We start from the raw sequence: 26643 nt of genomic DNA on the forward strand, positions 1-26643 counted from the left end.
CCCTTATATCTGCATGGTACAATATGGGCCAGTACAGAGATACTATCTAGAGTCCCCCCGCCTGTGTGTTTGTGCTATCAAAGCACCAAGTCTGGCCTGTGAAGGAGACCAACCAACGGGAGCACAGTGGCACACTGATGGGACTGGACTGATTCCTGCTTGACAGATAGCTTCTTTGCCATGAGGTTATATATTCCTGAACCATGCTCAGTTGCACAATATGACATATGTTTTTACTGCTGTTTGCACCTTCAGAGCTGCCTGAGGTTGGTGAGTGCCTACTAGGACTTAAATTACTGTAGTCCTGTCCTCTCCCAAAAATTTGGGCTAGGAATTTTGTGGAGCTGCACCTGAGAAATGCTGCAGACTTGTTCATGGTCTCCTTTCTTGTTTCTTTGCATCCTGTCATGTCTCTGTTTTCCCTCACACACAGCAGGAAAGCACACTAGTATAAATACTGTTCTTACAATAAACTCTTGCTCTTAGCAACCTCAGTCCAGATGCAGGCATTCAAGCTGACATTCTGGGTTAGTTTTAAACACAGTGGATTCATTCTGATTTATATCATTCAATGGGAGAGAAAGAAAAGTGTTGGCCATATGAGGAGTTCAAATGGGTAAAATCATTAATAGTTTAGAAACAGAATTTTACAGTCAAGTAATTCCTAGTAAAAGGTAACTGAGAATCATTTCTGGTAGTTAGATGTGAATTCATGTAAGTCCTGGTTCTGCTGCTTGTAGTAAGAGCTCAAGTACTTTTTCTGGAATAAATGGTTTTTCATTATGATTAAATTAGTTTTTAAAAAGTACAGGAATTTTCTTTTTTTTCTCTTGACCTACTAATGTATTTATTACAGAATTCCAATGTTAAAGGCAATTTCAAGAAAGTGCTTCTTAGTAGCTCTACTCATAGCAAACACCGAGTCAGGATTTGTTTTAATTTTATTATTATTGTGCAAAAGCTTAGTGTCTAGCAGTTGTGTTCTTTCCTGAACACCTGCTCCATGCTAAAATCTGTCAAAGTGCTGAGGTTTTTTTTTAAAGCTGACAGAGGGGGTCTCTTTTTTTTTTTTTTTTTTTTTTTTTTTTCTTTCTGGAGGCTGCGAAGAATTGTGTATTTTGTACAGTATTTTCATGCTGACAGCACAGTTCATACCATGATAGTCTGGCTAAGCAAAAACAGATGTTATAGGCTCATTGACCAGTTTCCTATCTGAAGGAAAGGTTTTTCTAATACGGTCCAGTTTTTCATGGTAGAATTTCTTTAATGCTATATTTCCTTGAAAACAATGAAAGTTCTTGGTTTCCATATGCACAAACTTCAATTAAATGGAAGTAAGCACTTCGCTCTTCAGAGAACTTTTTTCTCCTGTGGAATCTCATTGGTAGGACTCTATGTTATCGTCTAGACGTCAGAGAGGAATTGACAAGCCAAAGCTGTACTCAAGACCTTAAAACCTAAGGCTGTGATCTCCTCCCGTGCAGCTTCTTAAAAGTGATTAAGTTTCTCAGAAGATTCTTTGGTCCTCATAGAGCCCACAAATTTGGGATGACAACAGTCTCACTGTCATAATACATATGTAACTTGCATGCTATTGATAGTTTTAACATCAGCAGTAATTTAATATCTTGATCAATACAACAATAACCTACTTGCAGCACCTGCAAATATGGGGAGAAAGATTCCAGCTTTGCATGCCAGCTGCTTTGTGTATTTGTTAAAGGTGCATTTACTGTCTCCATTCCCCAGTGAATTCTGCATCAGTGGCAGTTCACTCCACAGCAAATGAGGGAGACTAGACTAAAGTACAGTGTCCATAAAAAGTATCCTTACACCTCCTGCCCGTAGTGGATAGGATTAACACATTAGTTTTGAAGGCAAAGGCAGACTCAGCAAGGAGCTGTGCTGGCTATTTTTACTTTGACCACTTACTCCCTGAAGAGCAGGGAAGAGGCAGAGGCATTCTGCAGCCCTTTCTCAGAGATCTAAAGCAGAGCTATGCTGCGGCTGTTGGCCTACTTAAAAGCGCGTTTCATTTCTGCAGTGCTCCCCTGGCTCTGTAGCTGGCTATGCAATTAGGCACATGCATTTACTTTTAGCCCCTGGGATTGAATCAGAAAGTTGCCTGCTGGGATTGGGAAAAAATTAGTTTACCATTATTTTCTAAAGTGTTTCAAGTGCTTTAAAAAGTGCTGTCCTTTTGGTATGTTGCACAAGGTACTTGTAACAGTAGACTGAGATAACTACAGAACCTGTGTGCAGGAGAACTGGATGGTATGGAACATGGAGCTGTGTGTTCACACTGTGTCCTATAGGTGGCAACAAGGACTGTCAGTAACAGCAGGGACCCACTGTGTGTGTGTTTGGGAGCCCGAGTCCCCTGGTGAGTGTTTTAACCATCATTGTGGTGCCTCAAGCCTTTTCAAGTCTGCTCCTAGAGGAGACAGAAATCCAGTGAACTTGAAGGGCCCAGAGGGAGATACTGTTTTTAGTTTGTTTGTTTTGGGAATTTAAAGCCAAGAGGCTAACCTTCCACACAGTAGCTCACGTCCTTGGAGTATAGCGGTGATGGTGCTGAATGCGAATGTGTTCCATGTGGCGCCAATAAGTTTCCAGTATGTATGGTTGCTATGTGTTACAAGGTGTGAGCAAGGTAGGCTGTTTATAAGACTTCACCTTTCTGCTGCAGTAATTTTTAGTTTTTGCTCTTGAAAGATTTCAAACAGGGCGAGAGGCCAATGTGAGACTGAGAGGCAGGAGAGAATATTGAAACAGTTAGTTGGCACCACAGTTGTGTGGCTTGAGTGCCAGGAGGCTCCATTGATAGAAAGGGAATTCAAATTGTCCTGAATAGACTTTAACAAAGAGGTTACTTCTGCAGTTGTTAACAATACATAACTGTCCTCAGAACTATAGTCAGCCAAAAAAACCCACCTGAAGTTACCAGTTCTCAAGACAGAAACTATCCCTGAGCACCAGACCTTGGTTCAGTGCACCTTTAGTCCACCTTCAGAGGCATTTTAGAGTAAAAACTTTGCAGGGGTGGGAGGAAGCAAAACCAAAATAGCCAAATATTTTTAGAACCTTTGTAACTGGTGTCTTCAGATGCTTTTTGTTTATTGCTTTCTGTTGCTGTGATCTTTCTTTGTGAGATGTAGCATACTAGAAAGAAGAAAGAATAGGAACTTGTTGTCTACTATTTTTTTTTGCCTTGTGCTTCTGACAGCCTCTCTGCCAGCCATGGCAGTTTACATCTTATCTTAGTGAAATGTCCTGGTTATCTGGGCTGTGTGCGAGCGCTTAGAATTCCACTGCTTTTTACTTTAATTTATTAAAGACTGGGAAGGAGTAACACTGTAATACTTGACCATATAAGGGGGGTGACAGTTTTAGTTCTTCTCCTTGCACAATAAGCAGTTGAAGCCTTTTAAGGGAAGGCAGTGCAGACAGAGTGAAAACATCCAGAAGCAGAACATCCATTTCACGTTATAGCTGGTGCCAGTGCTGGTGCTGTCATTGCTACTGCTGTGAATTTCTCACAGGCTGTTGGAGTTGCATAGTTAAAAAGAAGGCGAGACTTACAGATAAGACTGAAGAAAATGGTTAAAACCATTTAGTCCATGGTTGCTGCATCTTGAGAAATAATAAGAATGCAGAGGGAACTAACCAAAGGTGAGCTGAATTAAACTTTTGAAGTTGAAAAATGGAGTAGCAAAGAGCTCTGCAGCATCAACAAGAAGAGACCACAGAAAGAACAAGCCGAAACATCATGCAGTGAGAATGGGATAGGGACTTGGTGACTAAAAAGGCAATTAATGTTGTGCCTAATTTTCAATGAAGTTTAAAAGAAAAATTTGTTTGCAAAAACAATTTGAATGTTCGAGAGGGAATGAGATAACTAATGCAAATGGTTGGCTGGAAAAGAAACTGTGGCTGCATGATGGGAGTTCAATCCTGGATGTCATCTTTGTACTTTGAAAGAATGAACCCATTAAATCGTAGGTCTAGTTGCAAGTACACTTAAATAAGTTCATCAAGGTGAAGACTGTACTAAGTGGTAGAGAATGGCAAAAGCGGAATCTCTAATAAAGGGATGGAAAAATTGATGTAGGCAACCATAAGTCAGTTGTTTTGATCTCAGAAGTGTCCAGAGTGTTAACAATTTTTTAAGCATCTCAGGCAGTAAAATATTAAATTAAACATTTGTATGCCAAGATTAGACTGTGCAAAGACCTATTTTCAGCTAGAGAAATTATTTTCTCGATAAATCAGATCCTTATTTGAGATATTTTGCATTATTTGTGTGAAGAAAGACTACAGAAGTGGGAAGGAAAAATAGTTTTCTTAGTTTTAGTCAAACCATAGTCTTGTCTTCGAAATGAAATATGCTTCAGGCCTTAAATCAAATGAGGCTTTTTAATCAGATGGAGGTTAGATAACACAGTCTACTTCAGTGGCTAAGTAGAGATTTAGAACTGGTGTGAAACCTTTTCCTTCCATAGCAGAGGTTTTTGATCTCCTGTGAAGTGCTGCTACCACACATTATCCTTCAGTGGCCCACATGTCTGTCCCTCAAATTCCTTCAGTTTCTGTTCGTTAGGGCCTGAGAGTGCTCACCCTTCTGCAGAATCAGGCTTATTGCTCTCTAAATTGCAGCACCTTGTCCGCCTCAGTGCTGGCTTCACAGAAAGGAGTACGAATGGAAAAAAACGTGTCCATGAGACACCAATCTGTGTTTTGAAGCCTGCTGTCCCAAGTGCATGTGAGCATCTTTCACAGATGCAGCTGATACCTGCAGGGGGTGGAAGACAGGAGAAACAAGGACATGCAATAGCAGCTTCTTTAGTGATTCTTTCATTAATATCTCTGTCTTCTTCCAAGTTAACACTCCAGAATGAATGTGATGCTGCAGTTTACCCTAGCCAGCATTTCACCTACAGTGCAAAACTTTAGCCAGTCATTTACAGTAGTTCATGAGACCTGTCAAAGAAAGCCCTTTCCCCAGTGTTGTGACCTTTATCTTTGTGGTGAACAGGCATCATGACTGCCAGGATAATTTTGTTTGATTGACTGATCTATTCTCAGAAGTTATAAAAGTTTCACTGGGCACAAGAAGGTCAGCTTGCCACAGGCCATTTGTTGTATCTGAATGATATGTATTCATCAGGACTTTCTGTGGCATTGTAGAGAATAGGTTGGAGCAAATTTACCTCTGACTTTTGTTTATGTAAGTCAGGGTAATTCTGCTGAAGTCAGTGGTGTTTTGCTGGTGCAAAACCACAGTGACTGGGAGATATCCTCAAGGACCACTCTGCTTTATTAGCCCATCTGTGAAAAATAGTCTGTTGACTCTGCTGGGCGGAAATCTGAACAAAAGGTATCACATGGATATTCCTTTAACCCTTTTAAATAAAATAACATTTTTTTTTTCCCCAATGGAAAGTTATCTTTTTAAACATTTTAAGCAGGATAATATTTTTACCGTAATTCAAAGGAAAACAATTTGGGCTATCAAGAGTGCCGCACCCTCTGTTTTCCTAGTTAGGTGACATGCATATGACTATAAAACATACAGAAGAAGATCTGGGATAATCAGATGTGCAGCTGTACAATAAATTGTCCAGTTGCCTGGTGCAGAACAAGAAAGTTTTCCATGTTAGTCTGTTAAAGCTTTCGGGAGCAATTTTAGAATTAGCTGTTCATTTCTTTTTCTGACAGGAAATTTTCAAAAATGCTGATCTTCCTTATGAATATTGTTATTTTGTTCATTATTACCTCTGTTATGAACTGGCCAGCTCATGCTTTGGTGAGGTTTATTGTAGAGTTCAAGAACTGGCTTAACAGTTATGTGTTGGTACTAAACGCTCACATAATTGTATTTTCTAGTGATGAAATAACTCAGACTGCTTCTCATGGTTGGGTTGTATGTGTTCTCCTTATGTTTTAATAAAAAGTGGGCAGGCAGTATAGGTAGCGTGGGACTAGATCTTCAAAATAAAAATGAGAGTGAATTTTTACAGTAGGAGGGTAAATTTCTTGTTGTAACTCACTTTATTATCTCCCCATTTAGAAACAGCTGCTCCTGCTTTTTGAAAGTCACAAAATATAGTTTTAAATAATGTGTGTAATTGCAAAAAGTACAGCCCACTCTTCTTTGATTTTTCTTTTCTTCTTAATTAATATTTCAGCATATTGGGAACTCTTAAATACTCTTAGCTCTGATATGGGTAAAATAACTCAGGTGATTGCCCTTCAGTTTAGGTCCAAATATAAAAACCCTGTTTCCCAGTCTAGCAAGATTGAATTAGTGCTACACACAGACAGAAGAAACTTTACTGTGTAATCTCATTGATGTAGTGAGCACTTAACGCTGAAAGAAGGCAAGCAAGAACACTGTTTGAAGTTGGTCCCATGTAATGTCTGAGGTGACAAGAACCAGCACATCCACAGTTCTTTGTATTCTTTCTACATAGTTCATACTCGTGGAGCATATAAACACAAGTATATCAAGTGTGTGGTTAGACATAAATAGAATTCCTTTACTTCAAATAGACTAGGAAAAGGAACCTCTTCGTATGGCTTTTTTTGTTTTGTTTTGTTTGGTTTTATTTTGAATTGCTCTGGAAGTATCTTCTATCTATCAAGTCGGGCCTTTTGACAGCTAACACCTTTCCCCAGAGAACTGGGAGACTGAGTGCCCTTACAGGAGCACTACTGCATCAGTATCTTGATGATGATGCATTACACATATATATAATGACATATAAAATTTACTCTGATGAGTGAGACTTCTGCAGGATATAAACTCTTTGCAGCACCAGTTCTAAAACTCACTTTCTGAGAGAAATAGTATCCTGTCTGACCAAGGGATCTCACATAACAACAAAACCACTTGACTTTCCATTTCTAAGTCCCCAAATTTGAGTACTCAGTGTAAATGTACAGAAAGAAGAGAAACTTAAAAGGCTCTATATATGTAGCCTTGTTCGAACTGTCCTGTGAAGGTACATTGCTAAAAACATCATAATAGTAATTAATGGATCTGTGATTTGTTATAGATAAAACAAAAACCTTTACCGAGATTCACCAGCAATTGGTCTTGCAGAATTACAAGTTCCAGAAACCCCCATCCTCTGAGGTTATTTTCCTGTAGTTTGCATTGATATTTGTTTGATCTGATGCAGCACAATATTTATCTGAGTCTGCTGTTTTTAAGAATTTTCTACATCTTCTGTGGGAACCCCTCTCATGTTTCCTGGGGTGATCATTTGCCTTAAATGTCTGTAGGATACATAAAGGCACATTCTGCATTTCTTGAGTCTTCCAGTGATGACTCTTTATTTCAGTAAAATGGCAGTTAAAAAAGGGTATGCTTAATTTTCAGTGTGCTTCTACTTATTTACTCTGTTAAAGTCCTAAGAGTCAAGAAAAAAAAAATCTTGCAAGGAACAATTTGCCCTATTTCACTATAAACTTTGTATATATATGTTTATATGTATATTATGTTTTTGTTTGTTTGTTTTTTTGAAAGGCTTAGTTTAAAGTAAGCCCAATAACAACAAAATCAATATATGTATTTTCAGTGCTAGCCTAGTGCATAGAAATCTTTGAAAACCATTGCAGCCCCTGGAGGCCTTTGGTGCTGGTCAAGGTAGGTCCTTCTGAGGCTGTTTGTCTCCAGACTAGAGGAATACAGAAAAGTGAAAGGGGAAGAATTTCCTTCTCCAAAAACAGCACCAGGATATGGGAACATTTCTGCAAGCAAAGATATTCCTCCTGTATTGTTATGCTACCTCAAGAGAATTGATTTTGCTCTTCCAGCATTTTAGCCATTGTGTTCTGCTTGATTGTTTTCTACTTTTTGGCAGTACAGTCATGTTCCCAGCCTACAGTTACTGTCAAACAGAGATTAAATCCTTTTGTGTTCTTGAGTTTTTGCAGAGCAGGTCAGAGACTTGTTCAGTTCCACACTGTGTAACCTCCCTTATGAAGCAGCAACTCTAAGGGCCAATAATATAGCTAGTGGTGTATAAAGAAAGGAGGTATACACTTGCCTCCGCTTCTAAACTAGAGACATGAAAAACAAGTTTAGAATTAAATATTTTGGTAATTTTTTTTTCCAGGTACCTCTTCAGCTCTTTTCAAATAAGTGTCAGCAATTCTTACTCATATTTAAAAAACACTTTAGAGGTAATGTATAAGTACAAAAATGAACACCTGTGCTGAGTAGGAGGAGACTCAAATAGCAATGGATATTTATTACATTTTTAAAAAAGTGGATTTGGAGACTTAATACCAGTGCTGATTAATATTTTAAAGATTTCAGAGTGAATACTTAAGGTCTAAAGTATCATTTAGGTGCCTTTATGACCAGCTTTTGAAAAGGTCAGTATTTGCATATTTGGACAGTTCATACCATCTACCTTGCATGCCTACTTTAAAACAGAGTGATGGACTGTCTGAAAACGGGTGTCTTGTTGCTGATCAAAGAGGTGACTGCTTTCACCTTGACATGGAACTTCTTGGGTGGATTGTGTTAAGTGCATTGAATCCTGCTTTGATTGACCTTCTTTGCCTGGTCTTGACTGTAGTTAAAGTTATGTAAATTGCCTCACATCAAGTATTCTCAGGGTGTGGAATTTAGGAAGTGTGTGTTGGGTGTGATTACTGCAGCAATCCTAGGGCAATCATAAGGTCCTTTTTAGTCAGTCGGATTGCTTGACTATATCTCAAGTCTTATTTTTCATACTAAAAACCTGTTGGCTCTGAAAAACCTAGGCATACAATGGAAACAAGCAAATACAATTAGAAACAAGAAAAATGGTAATATTCATTCTGCATAAATTCCATCTTGTTAGTGGGGTTTTTTTGGTTTTTTTCTTCTTTCTTGTTTTTTTAGTCCAAGAAATGATTTTTTTTATTATAGTTTATAATAGGAATAATTGTCAGTTAATGACCTGTGGAAAGGAAAGCACACCCAGCTTATATGGGTTTATTTTGGTTCTTGAAAATACTGGCAGGTCAGCCAACTAATGGCAGTATTTTGTTGAGGTGCATCAGATGTGACGGGGAAAGTAAGTTCAGACTCAGGCTGAGACTTGGAAGGCTTTTTTAGAGGAGATGCCTCATCATAGAAATGTTCCTGTGTTGTCTGGGCTTTGAACACATGAACAGAAGTACAAGTGTATTTCAAGCATGTCAGTGTTGGCCACCTGTGTTTTGTAAACCTGATGCTTTAACTTTCATTAAAATACTAGTACAAAGCTGTGTGTCTCTAGATATAACTGTTTCTTGCTCAGCAACAAAAGAAAGATACTGGCAAAGCATATTGAGCTGAGGTTCTACATTTTCCAGAATACTACATGTAGTGTATAAACATAGCTGGTTTCTGGTTGAAGTCAGGTTCTGAAACAAGGATCGGTTTTGAATGGCGCTGTTGATCTGATCTGTTTGGTTTTCTTTTTTTTACTTATAGCCCAGCTGTCAGGAGATATAGCAAGACCTAGAACATTCCTCAACCAATCTCAGGCCATATGTAAAAAAAGCACTGTCTTAATCGTGTGATGTTTTATTGTGTCTTTTCCAGAGTGGCAAAAGTAATGAAGGTTCCTGTGTATGAGACACCAGCAGGATGGAGATATTTCTCCAATCTCATGGACTCTGGACGTTGCTCACTTTGTGGAGAGGAAAGCTTTGGCACTGGTAAGTAATATATAGTCAAAAATTTCCACAGACTTTTAGTGGCAACTTTTAATTTTCCTGAGGGCCTCAAGTCAAAGCCAAAGATTCAGCAAATTAGCTCTGTCTGGTACTGGAACAGAGAACTGTCAGTTGTTCACATCTTGAGGGTCTTCTTGCAACTCTGGTGTCAAGTACCTTGAGGTATGAAAAGTGTGAAAGATGGACATTCAGAAGCCAGAGGCAATATTATCACTGCCCAGACAGATTTTGGAGGTGCCTGGCACTCTCTTCTGACTTGGACATGATACAGAAAGGTCTCACTGGTCCCACTGTAACAGTCTTTTCACAGACTGCAAGAGCATTTGGAGGGATTTTGCCTCTATGGAAAAACCACATGGTTATTCCTAATATGATTCAGTGTACAAGATATGAGGATTACCATGTCTAATGGTTTGTCTAATCAAACCCGTTGCAGATGCCCCTTTTGGGAACATCGCAATTACTCAAAAGTCAGATAAAATCATCATTAGAGAAATTCAGCTGCATGTCAGCATCTGTGTTTTCCCTAAGTATTTCTCCCTTATCTGTCCCAAGAACCAGTAAAACAATAGAATGCAGAATGACAGACAGATCTGGCCCTCCTTAGTTCAGTACTGTCAGGAAGCATTAGAGCAAACAATTAAAATATGTAGTCTGTAAATCTGCACAAACAAGGTTTTGCTTCATGAGAAAAACTGAATAAATTTCACAATGTTTCTTTTTTTCTCTCTTGGATTCTGGCACAGAAATTCTTTCTTCTCTTTATTTACTAGTAGGGCTATGCTACAAGTGTTTCTGAATAAGCACATTTCAGAATAGCTTAACCATTTGCCTGGCTAATAATGGGAGTTCCATGGAATTCTTTATTTTGGTATATAATGAATTGACTGCAGCTTTTCATAGAGAAGAATTTATCATGCAGTGAAACTTGGTTACGAATGTCATTTTGCTTTGACGGAGTTTAGTCTAGTGTTAAGTTTGTTGGTTGAGGTCAATTAGAGCAGAATGCTGCTTTTTTTTGAAAATGAGGATACCTTTAGGCCATAAACATGCCACTTTATGTGTTAGCCTGTCATTAACCTTTCTGTAAGTATCTGAATGGACTATGATGGAGGAACCAGAAATGTGTTAGATTTCTTTTGGGTGACTATCTGTAAAAAGTAAGAAAATTTAAATCAATAATGAATGTTTATTTTCTTTCTGTTGTGGATGGGAACCAGTGTCCCATTATTAGCAACCTGAGTGCCTTGGCTTAATTGCTGCAACTACTGGAGATTTGTATTGCCTTGAGTGTTATCTTTTGACTAGATGTTTTCAAAGGGTGTCCTGCAAGGTCATTGAGTCAGTTATAACTTGGAGACTGTGACAGGAAGGTCTTGTACTTTTCAGAAATACTGCCATTTTTGTCACGGTGGGTTGTTTGACTGTGTCTCCATTTGCCTATGAGAGGTCTGGACTGGGGAGTTTTCAGCTCTCACTACTTTTTGATGTTTTTTCCCCAGGCCAGTTCTGTACACCTTTCCTCTAAATAACTGAAGTTCCCCCTGCTCATCCAAAACCAGATATTTCCATGAAACTTGGATGGGTCTTGAGGCATCAGTATGACCTCACTAGCACCCAAATTATTTGTTAAAAACTCCTGCCTTCATCATCAAGCTGAAGAAGGGGAAGTGTTGTTTTTGACTGGAAGGAGCTTGTAGAGGTTTGATGGTGAGTTCCCATGGGCTAAAGTACATCTGGGTACCTTAACCCACAGAGTATGGCATCTCCTATGCATGCAGGGGTAGGTAAAGCATGCAGGGGTGGCCTCTATGTGCCATATATATTTTGCCACAACAAACCACTGACTCAGGCCTGTTTCAGCTTGGGGAGTAAGGCTTCTAAACCATTTTCACCTGGTGATGTTGAGTACGACTCTTGGAGATGCTTTCTGTCTCAGGGAAGATGAAAGAATCTTTGGTTGCTTAGTACAAGCCTTGCCTCCTTTGAGGAGACTTGTCATTAGAATTTTATGGTGCAGTTATAAAAAAAGCCAGACATTGAATTTCCCTGCCACATTGAAAAAGCCTTGCTATATAGGCTGTCCGAAGCATTGGTGGACTTCAGCCCCTCAGACCAGTTATATAGGAATCAAGAGGAGTGATTTCAGGGCCTTGTCTTCTGAAACACTGAAGACATTGTGATCTGTGTTGGCCTAACTTTATTAACCTGCATATCAAATGGTTTTTGAAGTTGGGAAAGAGGGACAAGTGTCTATTCATAGAGGTCAGGGAAGGGCCTCTGGAGTTTGTCTGTCCTTCTAGGCAAGCAAGATAATTCCTCTAACTTCTCTCTGTTCCGGCAGCTGACTTTTTTACTTTGCTTGTATCCTTCTATAGGGCCCTAAAACAATTGCATTTTGTACTGTAGCCTCTTTCCTGATTTCTCCTGTCTCCTGACCTCAGACCAGTCTGCATTCCTAGCACTCTCTGTGTTCCTCTCTTAATCTGGTTCTCCTATCCTATCATTAATTCTTCAGATTCCTGATGAATTCTGTCTCTTGTGAATTCTAAGAGTGCTTGAACAACAGATTGCTGCCCAGGACGGAGACCTGCTCTACAACAATATTTAAACTGTGCACCCTGGTGTGTTCTGTTCAGACGAGCTTTGTTGTACGTGCAGCACTTCAGTGCAGAAAGCCTCCTGACCTCCCATTTAGGCCGATGCCATCTCAAGGATAGTCTGAACCCTCAAGATGGGCATCCAGACAATTTGAGCACTGGGTCTAAATTCCTCAATGTGTGTGTAGTTGCTGTGTAAATGAATTGTGACAGTGCCTACAGGGCAGTTACATGATGAGTATGATGCCTAAAGTTTGTTTTTTCTCACTGCCTCAGTTTCCTTATCATCTTTCTGTTCAGTGCAGCTCTCTGAAAATATTTCATATGCCAGGAGGTTTATTTGTAAAACACAGTCTGGTCTGTAGATGACCAATACTTTAGCAATGCAAGCTGTTCTTAGCAATAAATATTTACCTTGTTGCGAATCTTTTGGTAATGTCTTAAGCTGCATGACCCTCACAAGTTTCTTCTAGTATTGGGCATTTGAATCAATTTTACAGCTTTCTTCACAATCATATCTATTTAGGGAACTGAAACCTGGCACTTCTTTAGCTTTCAGCATGGACTATTTAAAGAAGTGTACTATATAGTTGATCAGAGTGGGAAGCTTGTTCTGTGCAAGAGAAAGGGATTTTACAGATCCACATTCTGTCTTCAAATTAATGGAATAGTACTGGAGAGCGATTGCTTGTGTACCCAGGTAATCCAGGCCAGCTGGAGTTTCCAAATAATACAGAGCCTTGGTTTTATAATATAGGGGATTTTGCTCTGGCAAGTAAATAAAAGCAAATTTTCTGCTATAAAAGGACAAAAGATTTTGAAAACATCCCATAGGGCTGTGTTTCCCAGACTTGTTTTCTGGCAGCTGATCTTGGAGCTCAACCAATACTTTAAAAACTTCTTCCATTTTTGTAGCAGTGTAGGGAGCTTGTCAGATGAGGTTAGTAGCTTTCTGGTTCTATGACTAATGTCCACAACACAGTTCAGAGAAGGGTGTCAGCAGCAGCAATTAGTTTCTAAATTTCATCAGCAAACTATTAATCAGTATTAGGAGAGCTGTGTGGCTGATTTATCTTTCTGCAGTTTAAGCCCCTTCAGTAATTTCTACATCTTTCATAAATTTGCATGCTTCATCTCCCCATTTCCAGATGCCATTAACACCAGCTGCGTTCTGCTGCAAGATTATGTGGAAGAAGAACTAAGGGAGAATATAAAGATGTGCTGCTGCTGAAATTAATGAAAGCCTTATAAGAGCCATTTGGTAGTATCTGTTACAGTAACACAAATCTAAAATAATCTCATTAATTTGAGTAAAGGAGGAGTTCAGAATACACCTCGGTCTCCATTTGCCTAATACATCGTCAAGTTTCAGATTGCTGGGTGATAAATTTGTAAGGCTCAGAGTGTGTGCAAACAGAATGATTTACTGTGAGTTTGTATGCTCACTGCAATCAGATTTTTTAAAATCACATTTACAGCACACAATACACTAGACAGAGTTGATTAATTTAGAGAAAAGCAATTACATTTTCTTCATGCATGTGATCCTCAGGGCTCACCATCTTTGAATTTAAAATCTTCTCAGATGCAGAATAAATTAGACATGTAAAAGACAGCCTGCATGCCCAACAGATTTACAGTATCAGAAAAATCATTATATGAACATTTTTGCATTATTTTACTTTGTTTCTAAGGCTGCTGTCTCTCAAGACTTTGCTTCAGTTTAAGCCTGTTTAAGCTGAATACTTCTTTATGAATGGGAGCATGCTTTGAAAGTTTTTCCCAGACTGTTTACTCTGAGTCAGGCCACAGCAATTGATTGTTGCAGTAGTAAAAAATAACTTTTGCTACTGTTATATGGAGAAGTATGTGACAAATTAACTTAAAAATAAGCTGTTGAAGTAGTTGCTGTTACTATAATTTCCCTTACCGATGACAAATTAAATATAATATGATAATGAGAACAATATTTGTTGACTCCGCTGTTCTGTTGCCTCTTACTGCTTCAGGTCCTTAAAACAGAGGCTGGAATTCATCAATGCCTTGGATGTTTCAGTTGAAAGTATTACTGAGAATTATCCAGAGATTGCTGAGAGCCCTTAGCAAGCCAGTAGGACTGTTAGTATCAGAATCTCAATAATATATAGTTGCAGGGCACCTTTTACTGGATCCCTGTACACAGGGCAGCTCTGCCTCCGCAGGTCTGCAGCAGCAGATACTGCATCTATAAAGCAAAGAAGAATGCTGTTAGCTGAACTGAACGAGCTCTCCCTAGAGTTTCTACCATATGAGCTGGAGAGTAGTGATAAGTGAGAGAGCAAAGCCACCAGCAAAGGTACCGTAGGTGAAAACCACAGTTGACTCTTAAGGTGTGGTAATGGATTTTAATTTGCTAAAAGAAAGGCAATAAATAGAATAACGTATGTGTATATAGTAACCCAGTTAATGGATATGCTAGTGAAATAGCGGAGGTGGAATAAACAAATTCTGAGAAATACCAGTTGTCAGTTTTCCTCCTATGAAGAATAACGAACTGAGACACTTTTTGGGCACCCAGGATTATTGTCCCTGTACTCACATCAGGCTTGCATTTTTTTAATTAGTGATTTTTGATTCTGGAACAGTTGGGTTCATTTCCAGCTTTTCCATCCACACATTTTCCTCTGGATTACTTTCTTGCAATTCTTTCTCTTTCCAGAGAAGCAAAAATCTCTATGTCCTCCTGAAGGACACACAAGGACACAGCATATGCCAGAACTGCTGAATGGATCAGAAGAATGATATGTGTATACACTCATCCCTCTTCATAGGGATTTATGAGCTTAGGTCATGCCAGAACAAGGCTCAGAGCACAACATAGACCTTTCAAAAAAATTCTTCTGTCCGTGTTTCATGCAACCTTTTTGGTTCAGTGAAATTCAAAAGTGTTTGTTAAATGAAAATGCACTTCTTTGGTGTTCAGTTCAGGCCATTGCACACTTGTCATGATGTATAGACCATTTTTTGCCGAATGAATGCCATGCCTTTCACTGTACAGTTTGATAGCTTGCAGTCTGCAGTGTTACACCACAGGAGAATAAATTGTCATTTACATTGGAATAAGTTGCTGAGGTGTTTAGCTCAATACCATGTCTCCACTTCTTGCTGGTGTCTGTTGAGACTCTTAAGCAGTTTAAGTTGCTGGCAACAGAGATTACTTTTTAGGTGAAATTGAATTTTTCGGTGCTAAGCTGCTGAAAGGAGAAACAGGCAGGTGAAGAAGGAAAGGAACAGCGTTGGTGGGGTGAGCTTGCTGTTATCAGGGCCCTGCCCACCCCCTGGGCCCCATGTCACCCCTGGGGCCCTCAGCCCCTGCTCTGGTGGTGCCACAGCAGGGCTGGACTCCAGCTCCCCACAGGCCTGCCCTGCCCAGACGTGAGCCCCCCGGGCCAGGCCTGCCCACAGGCCAACATCCTGGATGCCTGGGGCTGGGGCTGCCCTGATGCTCCCCCATCTGCGTCCCCTGGATGGGGCTGCGACAGGCCCTGGATGCCAGGCCCTGCCCTGAGGGACCCCAGGGAGCCCCCAGCCCCTCTGGTGACCTGACAACTTTTGCTGCTCCTTTTGCTGTCCAGAGGAATGATGGACACTGGTGGGAAGTGACAGCTCTATTCTAGGCCTCTCATTTGGTGTCAGTGGCAGAAACCTGCACTGACACTGTTACCTGGGAACAGATTCTTGGCTACAGTAACAGTGATTGTGACCGTGCCATCTCCTTTGCCCACAAGCAAGGCTGACTTTATTATTCATAGGCCTTGTTGCTGGCGTTTCTGTGGAAGGCATCCTTCAGCTGATCTAGCGTGTTGTCACAGCAAGGGAGTAGAAAAAGTGAGGACTGGCTTGTTCGAAGGGCTGACTTTCTGTGGAGGGACATTTGTCTTCCTTTCTTACCTGAAGCTATTTGTAAAGTTGTGAGAGCTCGTAAATAACCGTGCCCTTTTTTTTCTGGGCGGTCGGCACTCCATGCTTTGACAGTGCCTGGGACTCTGGAGTGGGAAACAGAGCGAGCTGTTGCTCTTCCTACAGCAGCTCCTCAAGGACCAGCCCAGAGCTCTTGGCGCTGTAGTAGGAGACTGCCCAGGACACAGTTGACTTTCTGGGCTGCAAGTGCACATTGCCTGCTCATGTTCAGCTTCTCGTCAACCAACACCCCCAAGTCCTTTTCCTCAGGGCTGCTCTCAAGCCATTCTCTCGCCAGCCTGCCTTGACCCACGTGCAGGACGTTGCACTTGGCCTTGTTAAATTTCATGAGGTTTGCTTGGGCCCCCCTCTCAAGCCTCTCAGGGTCCCTCTGGATGGCATCCCTTCCCTCCAGCGTGTCCACCACACCACACAGCTTGGTGTCATCAGCAAACTTGCTGGGGGTGCATTCGATGCCGCTGTCTGTGTCTCTGACAAAGATGTTAACACTGGTCCCAGTGCCGACTCCTGCGGAACATCACTTGTCACCGCTCTCCACTTGAGAGAGACATTGAGCCATTGACCACAACTCTTTGAGTGCGGCTGTTTAGCCAATTCCTTATCCAGCGAGTGGTCCTTCTGTCAAATCCATGTCCCTCCAACTTAGAGACAAGGATGTCATGTGGGACTGTGTCAAAGGCTTTGCACAAGTCCAGGTAGATGATGTCAGTTGCCCTTCCCTTATCCATCAGCTCTGTGGCACTGTTGTAGAAGGCCACCAAATTCGTCAGGCACAATTTTCCCTTGGTAAAGCTGTGTTGGTTGCCACCAATCACCTGCTTGTTTTCTTTTGATCTAGGTTAGATACATATTGCCACAAAACCTTGTTCTAAATTATCCAAAAGGAGAGAGCACTTGCTGAGATGGCCGAAAACCTTCCCATGAAACAGTCTTTTGTTAGAAAATAGTGATTTTATTGAAACTTTTTGCTGATCGATAGCTTAGCTTCATAGAAATATTTCTGGTTAAGATACATTCCCTCTCTATTGCAGAGCAGTCTATTACTTCAACTTTGCATTCTGGCTTTGGGCATGGGAAGTGCAAGATCGGGTCTGTGCTCTTTTGAATTCAGATAATAAACTAGAACTTGTGGCTCCCATATCTAAGAGTGTGTGCTAAATCATGTGAGGTATTCCAAAATTGTTCTTGGTCTCTATTATTGGATCAATTTCCCTTTTCATAAGTATAAAGCTAGGAAGGGATTGAGATCTGAGAGGTCTTTATCACTGAGAGGTATGGAGAAATATAGAAAGGGGAAGAAGTCCTGTTCTCTGGTTCGCGAGTTTTTTCCAGAAACATTTTTTCAGGGTCTTAGTTTTTTTTGTCCCGATGAGAGGTCATGAACATTCTGGAAATCTTCATTTTTCATGGAATGGGAAAATTCTTTCTCTGCAGCTTGACAGATGAACATCTGCAGAGATAAGGAGATGCTGTTGAACTTGACCCACATAACTCAGAACATGCTGGTTCATGGCCAGGGGTTTGCATATCTAGATCAGTTCTGGGAAACAGTACCAGAGGTGTGAAAGCACCCTGTATGATACTGAGCAGGAATAATGACTAAAAATGTTTTCCTGCTACCATTTGTATTCAAATACTTGTACATCTTCTTATTTAATCTTGGGAGTACAGACTTTGTCATTATAAATAAATCACATCTTAACTATCACTTACGGTTGTCTGTCTGGAAGATGTCAGAGTTGCTGAGGTTAGTACTGTTGATTACTGTTACATGACATACAAAGTTAAATGAGACTTTTGCTCAGACTCTTTACCATATTTTCTGATTTGCTTTACGTATGTCTGTTTAGGGTCTGATCACCTTCGAGAGAAGGATGGACTATGGGCTGTGCTAGTTTGGCTTTCAATCCTAGCAGCTCGAAAGCAGACCGTGGAGGAGATTGTCAGGGATCACTGGACAAAATTTGGCCGGCACTACTACTGCAGGTGAGAAAAATAACGAAAAGGCACAGGAACCTATGCAGGTGATAGGACAATTCTGCTACCACCATGGCTTGTTTGGCTGTGCTGAGCTTCATTGAATTGTGCATTTGCTGCATCCACAGAATGAAAATCTGCCACAGATTGCTGGCATTCTGCAGGCAGGTTTTTTCTGATGAGTAAGTGGCAGCAGAAGTTATTTACTTACTGAAGGAGCAGCGTGTATATGTCACTTCTGGTATATGAGTAATTGAATTTTTTTATATCTTTGAGAAAGATTTGGATTATTTACTTGTGGAATCTGTTGGCATAGCTCATTGCATGGTGCTGAAAAAAAATCAAAATCTCAGCAAGATTTACTCCTGCATTTGTTTATGTGCTTCCATGTGACTGTTTTAATAAGAACTGGAACTATGCCTACTTTTGGTTCAGGAGAACTGCTCCAAAGATCCGAACATTTATTCATTTTTATTAAAGTTTCAAATGGCTGAATTCTAACTGTCATTTACATCTTAGCTGCTGCCTCTCTCTTTCTCTCAGAGCAGTTGTAATCCAGGGGAGTTTACGTATCTGCAAGGTCTTTTGCACACAGCTTTTTCCTCAAAATTTCTAGTAGAGTTTTCTCTATTTCATGTGGCTTTTGATCATGGCACTGATTGTGTCCTTAATCTCAGAAAGCTAGCTGTGTATCGGTGATTTCTTCTATGCTGCTCTAGAAACTGTGCATTTTGTAATTGATTTCTGTTGACTCAGAGTCTGGTGGCCAGCGTAGAACTCTGGTGCACACACATACTGGTCAGATTGCACAGGATTTGCATGCATATGCTTGTTTAATTTGCAGTCAGTACTTCAGTGGTCCACCTCTGATTTTTGAAGTAAACAGTAAATTTCTAATTGTGAGTATATTGAGTTCTGTGAAAGCAGAACTGTTTTCTCAGCTGTAGGGGCCTTACTTCTTGGTTCTACTTTTTTTTTTTTTAATGTATGTGCAAGGTTTGATTATGAAGCACTGGAACCCAGAACAGCATATTTCATAATGAGAGACCTGGAAGCTTTGATCACTGACAAATCGTTCAGCCACCAGCAATTTGCTGTGGGTAACAATATCTACAGTGTGGAAAGAACAGACAGCTTTGAGTACGTAGATCCTGTGGATGGCACTGTGACCAAAAGACAGGTATGGGTGTAGTGGTGGAGAAGCAAAGTTTTGCAACTGTCATATTGTCTCTTATGGTGTTGTTTCCAATGTTCAGCTGGCAAGGCTCTCCATTTATTTATAGTATGGTGTTTTCTTTGCTCTGATAGATACTGCGTTTCCTATTTAAGATTAGCTCAGTCTGGATAAGATAATCCACCTCTGGTTTAGCTTGCACTTGCTGGGCATAACTGGAGGCAGTAATGTCACAGAGAATGTAGGACGGGATGGAGTCCCTGTTGACAGCAATGCACAGATAGGGAGGGTTCACTTTCCAGAACAATGCAAAATGTCGTGTAGAAAGACAGTCTGTGCTTTTTTCTATTTTCTATCTGAAGTCTCCACTTGCTATACATTACAAAAAAAGTTTAAATTTTCTTGCTCCTGGTGATCCACAGGGTTTGCATAATTAAGGCATATTATTTGTTGTAGCAAATATCATGCAGAAGACTTCAGTGGATTGTACCATATGTGGGCATGTTCGACTTCTCTAGCCCAAATGACTGGTTCTGTGTTCCTTCTGGGGTGTGTCCATAATGAGATTCCTTAGCTATCAAGACCTGGAGTTCAAACTGAGCCTTCAGTGTTTTCAGATTCATGATGTGCCCAAAACCAACCATGTACTTTTGCCAGGTGTAAGTGTATATGCAAACATCTTGAATATGAGCTATGACTTATATTAAAATGTGTTCTCATTTTATGCTGTTTATTTTTATTGTCTTAGTTTCTCTGGTTTGTAAATTACTTGACCTGGGCAGACCCTAGCAAATGATATTACAAGCCATTAAAACTATTGTCATGCAGTTCTGCTCAGAGTCTTTATAGTTTCCATTCATCATTGCATTGAGATAATATAAGCAGCCCACCTGCCACTGAGCTACTCTCTTTGTGCATAGTACTGCTGAAACAAGATACGAGGATATTGTCATATCCAAGTCCACTGGAAAATTACAGGCACAGCAGACTTGTGGTCCTTATACTTTTAAAAACCAGCTTGTGAATTTTCAGTGCACTTTTCTTTCCCTTAATTTTCGTCCGAAGCCCTTGTCCTAAATTGGAATATAATCACATCACCATGTAACACAAACAGAGAAACATGACTTGGCTTGTTTTCAGATGGACTCTGAAAGTCAGCCCATAAAACCAGAAAGCATGTCTTTTCATAGGGAGAAGCACGTATTTATTGAGAGTACAGTTCAACCTGTTTGTCTTTTGGCAAGGACACATTCCTTACTCCATGTGTCTGCAGCCTCGGTAGGATTCTCCAATCACAATAAAATAAGAGAGGACATTGATCCATGCAAGTGAAACAACAGTTCACTGCTGCCATTTTCCTCGGGTAGCTTGCTATTTGTGTAAATGCAGATGACTCTTTCTGACTGTCGTGAGCTTCATGCAGATTTTCGAGCTCTGTTTTCAGGAACCTGGTCGAAGTTTTGTTCCCCAGTAGGAAGGGGAGAGAGATTTATATTCAGTGTCACTGCAGTATGTGTCATCAATGAGAAGCTGGCTACATGATAACTAATCAGTGTTAATAAGCAACAGGTTCAGAAAACAAACACATCAACAACAAAATAGGCAGCAAACAAGATGCCCAGACTGTACCTTCTAATTAATTTTGATGTCTGAAATCCATCACTATTGTTTATCACAGTGCAATAGTAAGGCATAAAATTAAATGAAATGTTCTGCTGTTCTTGAATCCTGTTTTCATTTTTAAAGTCCTATTGTGCTAGCCTTTGCGCACATTACTATGTAACAGTAGTGCTCCTGAGGATCCTGCAAGCCAGAAATGGGACCAGTTGCATTTTTGTATGAAATTTGAATTAGAATTATCAGAAGTACAAGTTGCCCATTATAATGGTCATGGTTTTATACTGATTCACAAAATTAAACTCTGGAGTGTTGTTATTAGAAGTTCATTAATATTTTTTCCCTCCTTCATTAGATTTGGGTTGCAAAGGGCTCTGCATGTAGTCTTGGGTTTTTTGCATTTCACTTTGAGCAAGAGTCAGGAAACAGGCATTGGAAAAGCTGGAAAAAAAGTTATTTCAGATAACTCTGCAGAGATAAGGCAAACATTCTTCTCTGTTCAGAATGGTATTTCCATCATGTATCAGTAATAAGGTATTTCTTGTCAGAATAGTGAGTGTGGTCTGCTGTGCCTGTGGGACACTCAGAAGTCCGTAGAGGAGTAAATAAAAATTGTGATAATTGCAGTATTTTGAAGTAAAAGCACAGCCATTTTACATGCTCCTAGTTTGTGTATATGCCTCTGTGCCTAATATGTTGCTGCTAGGCTAGATTTTCTACTGGTGTTACTCCCTGCCATTATACTTTAATAATGTTTTTTGAAATCTAAGATATTGTGCATTGTTTGCTGCTTAGTCTTGTTCATGCTAACTTATGCTAATTTATAATTATTTATTTAATTATGAAATTGGTATCTGAAAAAGCCTCAAATCACTGGAAACCAAGCTAAATAGTACAATATATAGTAGGTTTACTTTTCTGAGTACTTCATAGATACTAATACATCAGTAGGCTGTCTAACTGGATTGTAATGTAAGAGAGAGAAAACCCAGTGAAGCTCCAGGTCCGTCACATTGGTCTCAAAGTCAGTGGGTTGACCATGGAACATAATTTTGTTTCAGTTTCCACACAGCTTGTTAATATCAATTAGCAGGCCCAATTTGCCTAAAATAAATATCTGCAGATGTTCAGCGTGGGAGCTGTACTGAACTTTTTCATCTGCTTCCTCCCAGAAAAAAAAAATCTGTTCCCATAAGAAAACATTACTCTTATTAGGGACAAAGACTGTGTCCTATTTTATTGAAACTGGAAGTTATTCTATTCTGTGGGCTTTTCAGTGTATTACTCTTCTTTTTTTTCCTCTTGTGTCAGTTTATAAGTTCTGCATATAAAATTCTGTATTTCATGGAGCTGACACCTATATAATAAATATCAAATATGTGGCTTTAACTTAATGGAGCTTAAGTCAGGTGAAAAAATACCATCATTACAAACAGTAAGTAGGCTGCTTGCAGCTTCATCATCTTGCTTTGACCTTAGTGACCACAAAAGCTCAAGAATGTCAAAAAGGAAAACTTTTATATGTTAGACTGGGTGTTCTGTAACAAGTGGGGAAAATCTGTTTGATTTTGTCTTTACAAAAGATGCAAAGGCATTGGTTATTCTCCAGGCAATGCTTTTCCGTATTTATTTGATAACAGTGTTTTTGGCTGGTTTCTTTTTGTGTTTAACAAATGTTTGTAACTCACAGCTTTTAGGTGTAATTTCCAGAAAACAGTGAGGAATATAAAAATTTAATGGCTCTCATTGATTTCTGTGCCCTTCCTGAGTGAAAAGCTTTGCTAGTGCTTAAATCACTGTTTCCAAGGGAGAGTCAGAAGTCAGAATTTTTTCTGCTGGGCTCTCTGAAATATGAGTTGAACTAAATCTCCAGGTACAAATATTGTGAAGGTTGACTTTGGCAGTCCAGCTCTAAAGGCCATTGTTTCCCTAGCATATGTTTTTTTCTCTGGCACTTAGGATTATTGTTTTTAAAGAGTACAGCCATTGTGTCTCTGTAATTCCCTTTTACAGAGTATTTTTGTCTGTATGGCAGGAATCCTAGTCTTACAGACAAATATTAGCTGACATCACATGTGTGTGAAAATCAATACTGTCAGTCATGTGTCCCTGAGAAATGCAAAATGAAGAAAATAATAAGCTCAGAGATAGTACAGTGAGCTTTATGAATGCTAGTCATATGTCTATCTATGTTGTGTAAACATCCCAAGTGCCATTAACTATAACATCAAACTGGCCTTTAAAGGGCCAACCCAAACAATTCTGTAATTCTGTGATTATCAACCAAACAGTGCTTTACCTGGTGCTGAAGATGTTTTGGCATATACCTGAGGAAACAAAGGTTTCTACTTATACTTTAGAATATTAGAGCACTGTGTTGCTAACAGCAGTGTCTTCTCAAGCTGCTGATAAAGAATAAAATTATTTTATCTTAATTCTCTTTTCTAATTTTTTAATGGTTTACTGCCCCTTAAACAAAAGTAGCAAGGATCTCGGTTTACGCACTAGATATTTGTCAACAGCAGGACTAGAAGGGGAAATAAGTTCAGTGACATAGCAGAGGTGGCACTAAGGTTACCATTTACAGAAAGGGAAGTAAACTGCTTGTTAGTATTGAAACATTACAACTATTTAACTGTGCAATTTAGTCCTTTGGCCTTAATGGCCTTCCTGTACAGTAAGTCTGTTGACTGTGGATCCAAGTATGTGGTCTGTGGTCTGTATAATAATGTGTTCATATATACGGTATGAAAGGGGGGAGGAGGAAAGAAAAAAGAGATGAAGATGGGAAACAAAAAGCAAATTCACAGTTACTTAATAGTAAATGCTTTTATTCTACGCACCGTTAATGTACATTAATTATCGTACTTGAAATTAATTAACACCTTAAGTTTCCCAAGTTGTACTACAGACCCTTCTTGAAATCCTTGCAGATACTGATGCATGGTCTATAAGGGATAACAACTGAACCTGTGTTTTGTATTCACTACAGACAATTGTTTTTTGATCCTGAGAGCCTGTAGCTATTTCTTAAAGCCACTGATCCTTGATGATGTTATAACTATTTCTCAGGCCATTGATTTTGTGCTCTGCCACACAGAACAAGAAAAAATCATCTAAAGAAAATAAAAACAGCGGTAAGAGTCCTTGTTATAAGGAGTGGGAAGGAGTACACAAGATCATTTATAGTCTTTAGAGGGGGAAAAAAAGAGTAATAAATGAGTTGTCCAAAGTTACAAGGAAAGAGGAATTGCATCCAAGTGACTCTGTCTTTCACTTTTTGTTTTAAATCAGTAAACTGTGATTTGTGAAGGTACTGCCACCTTACATATATGCTGTTTCTCCTTCTTCCATAGGGGCTGCGGATTATTTTTTCAGATGCTTCCAGGCTCATCTTCAGAATGAGTGCTTCTAGCCATGTGAGAGCTACTCTTCGGATATATGCAGAGAGTTATGAAAAGGATCCTAGCCAACACAATAAGGAACCACAGGTAATGCAATAGCATTGTAATAAATCGATAAGTAATGTACTTCCTCAGTAATAGCAATGGCTATATGTTTTAATCTTTAATCAGAAGGAACACTCAACACTTTGACCCCTGTTCACTGTGTGGATTATTTCCCTAATTGTATGACTGTACATGTTTTGCGGCAGGACCAGCAGTTTTAATGTATGTTTGTGTAATGTCTAACACAACAGGAATTCAAGGGCTGAGATGCCTGGTGATAAATGCTGATAATCTGAGTTATAAAACAATATTAAAAAAAAAGAGATAATTATTTTTCAAGCAGGTTGTCTGGGGATCACTTAGTTATGGCATCCCAGGGATTCCTCATGCTGAGAGGACAATTAGGAAATACAGATGCCAGAGACTAAACAATGTAGAGATTCCTTGTAAGGGAAAGACTTGCAGCTGTCTGAGAATTATCTCATAGCATAACCAGACTCTTTCCTAAGAGTGAAGGTTGGAAGCAAGTTGCAGTATAGTCCAGGAGATACCTAAAACAATTCATAATACAAATCACATTTTGAACTCTTGGATTTTCCCCAGTAAAACACGTTCATGCTGTGATATACAAGAGAGGACTAAGGATGTTCTATGGAAGAGAGGATAAGCATTTGGTTTAGATCAAAACCCTGTGGTTTGAAGTCCCATGTAGTTGTGTATTCATGACTGGAATTCAAAAGCAAATTTCACAAAACATAAATGCTGTCAAATGCATTTGAACCCTAGGTAAATGTTTGACATTGTTTTTTTCACCAGATTCCCACCAAGTTTCTTCTTGTGTTGTTAAACAATTGTCTATCAGTCACGAAAAATGCTTCAGTTTTTCCAGAAATGTTGCAGACTCCATTCCTACGTATATGATCTGTTCATTTTATTTGCTTATTCTTAAAGTAATTGTTTGCATCCTCAGTAACTCCTTGCGTAGAATACATAACATGTTAAGCATCCAACAAAGTAAAGGACCATTTTTTATCAGTTTTACTGTTTTTTTGTGCTTCCATATTTATCTGGCTAGCAGGGTCATAAATGTGTTTTGACAAAGGAAGAACACTGCTACAACTCTATTTGCACTTGCTACTGTATTGGTTTTACATGGTAAGGTTTTGGTAGCAGGAGGGCTGTGAGAAAATACCAGAAGCTACTCCTATGTCAAACAGAGCCAGTTTCAACTGGCTCCTAGATGAACCCACCACCAGCCAAAGCTGAGACAATCAGTGATGTTGGTAACCCCCCTGTGATAACATATTTAAGAAGGGTAAAAAACACAGCAGCAGGGAGGGAGGAGTGAGAATACGTTTGAGAAATAACTATGCAGATACCAAAGTCAGTGAAGAATGGAGGGGGGGATGATAGAGTTGGCTTAGTGGGCACCTGGGGGCCAGCCAAGGTCAATGCACCACAGCTCTGTCAAATTTTGTTACAGCACAAATTGTTTATGTGTTGCAATTAAGCTGACAATTTTAAATTTGATTCTATGTCTATGTAGGCAAGGCATAGATAAAATGAAAATAAGTCATGGTAAGAGATAGACTAAGAGTTCATTTTAGAGGTTTGCAGTGGACTTAGAGTAACCTTGTGATATGTGGCACCACAAGTATGATCTGAACTTGTTTCCTGTCTAACAAATCCCAACCAAAAATACTAGAAAACAATAGAGCATATATTTGCAGCATTCATCTAGCTAAACTTTTCATTATTTAATTTCAAATGAGAATGTGCCTTTTAAAATTGAATCCTTTTTTGCATCAGTGGATTATTCTACTTTAGTTGTCATAAGGTATCCAATATGAGAGGAGTGACAATGCTGGCAGAGTTTAGGCTAAAGTAACCTACAATTGATTCCCAGTGTTTAACATTTGTTTTTTTAAATGAGTGGAAAATAGCAAATGTTCTCAGTGAATTTTACACTTGTGAAGAAACTAGATTGAGGGAGCAGAGGTTATCCTCAGAAAATGAGGAGTGTGCTGCCATACTGTTACATTTCATCTCTGTTCTGCATAGATTTGGTTGAGAGAGGTGAATGAAGTCCACTGCAAGGTCTAGGGACCTCACCAGCAATACCTACTGTGTCCAGGGAGCAGCAGGA

The 26643-nt window shown here is 39.5% G+C and overlaps 1 protein-coding gene across 1 annotated transcript in view; it reads left to right on the forward strand.

The window, feature by feature from the left end:
• Window positions 1-26643, forward strand: part of PGM5 (phosphoglucomutase 5) — a gene marked incomplete at its 5' end in the record, with an annotated part of 63384 nt that overhangs the window by 26199 nt on the left and 10542 nt on the right. Inside the window, 4 exons of the mRNA XM_010087507.1 lie at window positions 9587-9702; window positions 18131-18266; window positions 19254-19437; window positions 24405-24539. Coding sequence (XP_010085809.1) covers window positions 9587-9702; window positions 18131-18266; window positions 19254-19437; window positions 24405-24539 — 571 coding nt within the window. The remainder of the gene's footprint in view (window positions 1-9586; window positions 9703-18130; window positions 18267-19253; window positions 19438-24404; window positions 24540-26643) is intronic.

This window comes from Pterocles gutturalis, unplaced genomic scaffold (genome assembly GCF_000699245.1).
Source record: "Pterocles gutturalis isolate BGI_N339 unplaced genomic scaffold, ASM69924v1 scaffold13651, whole genome shotgun sequence".
Taxonomy (NCBI): domain Eukaryota; kingdom Metazoa; phylum Chordata; class Aves; order Pterocliformes; family Pteroclidae; genus Pterocles; species Pterocles gutturalis.